General features: G+C 57.5%; 2 protein-coding genes across 5 annotated transcripts in view; one reads left to right on the plus strand and one right to left on the minus strand.

Annotated features, from left to right (window-relative positions):
• Window positions 1-1,418, minus strand: part of NFS1 (NFS1, cysteine desulfurase) — a 32,720-nt gene extending 31,302 nt beyond the window's left edge. For 3 of the 4 annotated variants that reach the window (XM_025214655.1, XM_025214656.1, XM_025214654.1), the window contains exon 1: window positions 1,373-1,418. In XM_025214655.1, coding sequence (XP_025070440.1) covers window positions 1,373-1,403 — 31 coding nt within the window. In that variant the 5' untranslated portion in view covers window positions 1,404-1,418. Of the gene's footprint in view, window positions 1-55; window positions 93-1,372 lie in introns of those variants that run through there. The other variant, XM_006032913.2, reaches the window with a different exon arrangement.
• The window catches only part of ROMO1 (reactive oxygen species modulator 1), a 5,168-nt gene continuing 3,513 nt past the window's right edge, over window positions 37-1,691 (plus strand). The window contains exon 1 of the mRNA XM_006032912.2: window positions 37-144. Coding sequence (XP_006032974.1) covers window positions 76-144 — 69 coding nt within the window. The 5' untranslated portion in view covers window positions 37-75. The remainder of the gene's footprint in view (window positions 145-1,691) is intronic.

The following is a 1,691-nucleotide window of genomic DNA, read 5'->3' on the forward strand; positions in this document are numbered from 1 at the left end:
CAACAACATCCTCAGCTCCGACTGGGCCGGCCAGGTGCCGCCCCTGACCTTTCACCTGCAACCCGGAAGGACTGCATGCGTCACCAGAGCGAGTCGGAAGTGAGGGCTAGCGAGGGAGGAACGCAGCATCGGCCGAGGCGCAAGGTGAGGCCCTACGGGCAGCTCCGCGAGCTGGTCTCCGGCTCTTCCCTGCTGCCTCTCGCGGGCCCGGCGCAGCGAGCTGGAGGCGCCCCCGCGGAGACCGCACGCGCGCAGTCACGAGCTCCATGTTATCCCAGGCGGTAGCTGCTCTTGGCTTGTCCTACATGGGGTCCTGACCAGAGTCGCCATATTTCTAGTTTCAAGAAAGAGAACACCCGTGGGAGAAGTATTTGATTGTGCGGCCGGCAGTGATATGCCCGGGCCTTGCCTCTGCCCTTCTCTCCCAAGCCACAGCCGCGCCATCCCTGCCGGTGCTTCTCACTCCCGACCCATAGCCCCTTGTCCCCCAGCCTTGCTGCTCCCAAGAATTACCCCCCTTCCCTCGCTGGAGGGGCAGGCACCTCCATCCTGCAGCCCTGGCACGCAGACACATGTGTGCTTGCACACCAGTGCATGGCCAGGCCAGAGTGGCAGCAGCTGAAGCCAGGGGTGTCCCTACAAACACACACTTACCTGCCTGCACTTGCCAGTGCCAGTGCAAACTCAGGTGATGGCTCTGCCCTCCCTCCCCCGAGCCCCAAACAGCTCCTTGTTCAGGCAAGCCAGGAAGTGCCAGGAAAGCAGAGGCAGAGCAAAACCCCAGACATTTGCTAATATTTTAAAAAACAGCCCAAACAGAGATAGGATGACCCAAAAAGAGGATATGTCTGGGAAAATCTGAATGTATAGTAACCCTACTCCTCAGGTGATGTGTAGGGGGAGCACGGGGGGGGGGGGGGCCCCCCCCCCGGGGGGAATCCCCCCCCCCCAATTGGCTGACACTGCTCACCCCCCCACACCAACCGTGGCCACCTGCGGTGGTCCCCACTCGGCCCACCCTCACCACCAACATCACCACAACCACCTACAAGTGGTCCCTACTCACTGCCACCAGTACTGCTGCTGCTGCCTGTGGGCTGTCGCCATCCCCCCCCAGCTTTGGGAGGCACTAGTCATTCATGCTACTCCTGATCTCAGCCTGGGAGAGCAGCACTGCTCCATGGGTAGCCAGTGTGAGTCACTGGAAGCTACACTCCACGAGTACCTGCCCAACAGTTCACCAAGGGCTCCACAGGACCTCCCCTGCTGCTGCCCAGGCCTTGCAGGTTTTTCTAGAAACAGGATTGCTAAATCCTGAAGCCCCAGTCAGGAACCTTCCTAAGAACTGCAGCTTGCACAGAGCATGTTGTACCTGGAGAAATGCGACCTCTTGTGCAAACCATGGTTCTGCCATATTTCTTAATGCTGAGTTCCTGGAGCAGATATTCTGGTTTTCCGTGTTTGTCCCATCTCAGCAGGTTGGCAGTTTTCTTTTTGCAACTTAAAAATCAGCAGATTAGAAAGGCTGTTTAGATGGTGAGCTCTGGGCCATTAGATCTAGGAGATGGTGGTTCCGTGCCTTAGTCTGTGGAAACTGGGGATGCTGCAAAGGTGATATACTCAGGAAAGGAAGGATTTGTGCTTTCAGGAAGCTCTCCAGGCAAGACTTATTAGTAAAACATATTCCTGCT

The sequence above is a fragment of the Alligator sinensis genome, unplaced genomic scaffold (assembly GCF_000455745.1).
Source record: "Alligator sinensis unplaced genomic scaffold, ASM45574v1 scaffold249_1, whole genome shotgun sequence".
NCBI lineage: Eukaryota > Metazoa > Chordata > Crocodylia > Alligatoridae > Alligator > Alligator sinensis.